Consider the following 2,500-nt stretch of genomic DNA (forward strand, 5'->3'; position numbering starts at 1 on the left):
CGGATCCTGATTTTTAGGATCCTGCCGGATTCTGGATCCACTGCTTAAGATCCTGCCGGATCTGGAGCCGGATACCGGATCCTATGAAAGGGTGGAAACACATAGCCAACTCGCACACGTGGGCCCTTTTTATTATGTTGGCGCAAACTATTTCTAAGACTCATTGGCTTACTTCCACACTGCCTTCAACAGCCGCTTCCAAAGGGCTTTCACTCCATGCAGCGATTGGGGTTGTGAAAGACTGACTGAAAAGCCTAGGCTACCTAAAAAGGAGAGATGCCCCAGATCCTGAGTTTTAGGTAACTGCCGGATACCGGATCCACTGCTTAAGATCCTGCCGAATGCGAATTGTCTGAAAAACCCTATTATCCTGCCGGATCCGGAACCGGATCTTGGATCCTGTACATCTCTAGTTTTAACCATGGTCGCCCACCCAAAAAGCCATGGTTTTAAAAAGCATGGTGGGGGGTGCATGGTTAAACCATAGTCACGAACCATGGTCCTTGGTTACACAAGAAAAAACGAAAACCCTGATTTACTACATTTGAGTAGCCGTGGTGTAATGGCTAGGGAGTTGGACTCTAGATCACACGATTGCAGGTTCGAATCCTGCCCTCACCATTCCATAGACCTCCATCCATGGCTGAAGTGCCCTTGAGCAAGGCACCTAACATTGATCCAGGCAGGACTGTAACCAAAAGCCTGTAAGTCCCTTTGGATAAAAAAGCGTCAGCTCACTGTAATGTGATAAATAGCTATTAACCATGGTTAGTTGTCATAGTAAAACCATGGCAAATTTTTGCATAGTTAAATGATGGTAAATCTATAGCATAGTTAAACCATGGTTACATCCATAGTTAAACCATGGGCAAATCATAGTTAAACCATGGGCTTACCATGCTCAAAAAACCGTGACTAAAAACCATGGTTCAGTTCTCATAGTAAAACCATGGTCCATTTTCATAGTACAACCATGGTTCATTTTCGTAAGGGACTCTCTTTTCAGATCAAGCCCAAAGCGAATAGGCTACATGACAAAACAGAAATACTGTACATACACTTTCACAACATCACAAATCTGCGATTTACTCGTTCTTTTCCTGTTGGAGGAGCAGCCAATGAAGTCACGCGACGTTTAAAGTACTTCGTAAATGTTAAACCATTAACTGCTGTTTTTCCAGCAACATCCACCAATCACCTCAGTCTATGACTATAGAAACAACCGATCTGATTTGCATCGCATCTAATTAAACAGAAACAAGGTGCTCTGAACACCTGTTGTGCTTCAAAGTCATGGGCCTATGGCAGCTGAGAGGAAATTTCTTTGTGCTGCTCTGGCAGAGAAAACATCCTCGTAGATTGAATGATGGCTTGCACATATCTATTACCGTCAAGAATAGCAAACATACCTGAATGTCTGTTGCAGAACATCTTGCTACGTTGTAGTTGAACCAGTCACTCAATCAGGAAAACATATCTAAAATGTTGCAGCGGTTTAACATGCCCATAGACTCAACTCGCGATGCCGGATGGGGTTCCTTCATAGTGTTGCAAAGAATGTCACCAGCGCTTGGTAAAATTTCCACCAATCGCGGCTATTTTTGCTGCAACCTCAGCCAATCACGTCAATGAATGGTAACAACTCAGACGTAGACTCACCTCACGTTGCCAGATGGGGTTGATGGTGTTGCAGACGATGCCGGACCTCTTCTCCTGGCCGTGGTGGGGCAGGGCGGGGAAGCTGCTGTGCTTGCCGGGCTGGATGGAGATCTTCAGGTAGGGGTCGGGGTTGAAGAACATCCCCTTCTTCAGGCCCATCGCCTGGAAGTCTGGGGGTGGGGGGGGGGGGGGGGCGAGAGAGAGAAAGAGAGAGAGAGAGAGAGAGAGAGAGAGAGAGAGAGAGAGAGAGAGAGAGAGAGAGAATAAGTAAAAAGAACATGCATTTTTATTATCACTACACATGTACAATTTACACCAGTGGTTCTTAACCTTTTTTCCTTAAAGCACCCTCTTACACGTGCCAAAGACAAGCCGCACACCCCCAACCCAAACCTCTACACATGTATAAGCACTAAAAATGATTTAAGAGATTACCATAGTTCCTGCTTGAGACATTTAGCAACAACGTACGTAATGCCTTTACATGGGTACCAAAACATGTTTTAATTTGGTTTTGATTTTGCCTAATTATAATGTTCGCAAGCAGAATTTTGGTCGCAACCTCTACATAAACAAAATTTCACGAACCCCCTGTAATCTGCCAGGGGGTGCCCACACCCCAGGTTAAGAAACACTGATTTACACTATACACATACAGTACAAATGGGACTGAAAACACCACCTTTCAATGTGAGAATATTGAGGCATGACACCTGCACAAAAATGGAAGGAGGGAGCGAGGAATTGAAAGTCTGATGTGGAGAGAGAGAGAGAGAGAGAGAGAGAGAGAGAGAGAGAGAAACAGAGACAGAGACAGAGAGACAGAGAGAGACAGAGACAG

The 2,500-nt window shown here is 45.0% G+C and overlaps 1 protein-coding gene across 1 annotated transcript in view; it reads right to left on the reverse strand.

Moving 5' to 3' along the window:
* The window catches only part of LOC134456122 (E3 ubiquitin-protein ligase HECW1), a 144,156-nt gene that overhangs the window by 105,096 nt on the left and 36,560 nt on the right, over window positions 1-2,500 (reverse strand). The window contains exon 6 of the mRNA XM_063207555.1: window positions 1,660-1,829. Within this exon, the coding sequence (XP_063063625.1) occupies window positions 1,660-1,829 (170 nt within the window). The remainder of the gene's footprint in view (window positions 1-1,659; window positions 1,830-2,500) is intronic.

Source organism: Engraulis encrasicolus, chromosome 9 (genome assembly GCF_034702125.1).
Source record: "Engraulis encrasicolus isolate BLACKSEA-1 chromosome 9, IST_EnEncr_1.0, whole genome shotgun sequence".
NCBI classification, from domain to species: domain Eukaryota; kingdom Metazoa; phylum Chordata; class Actinopteri; order Clupeiformes; family Engraulidae; genus Engraulis; species Engraulis encrasicolus.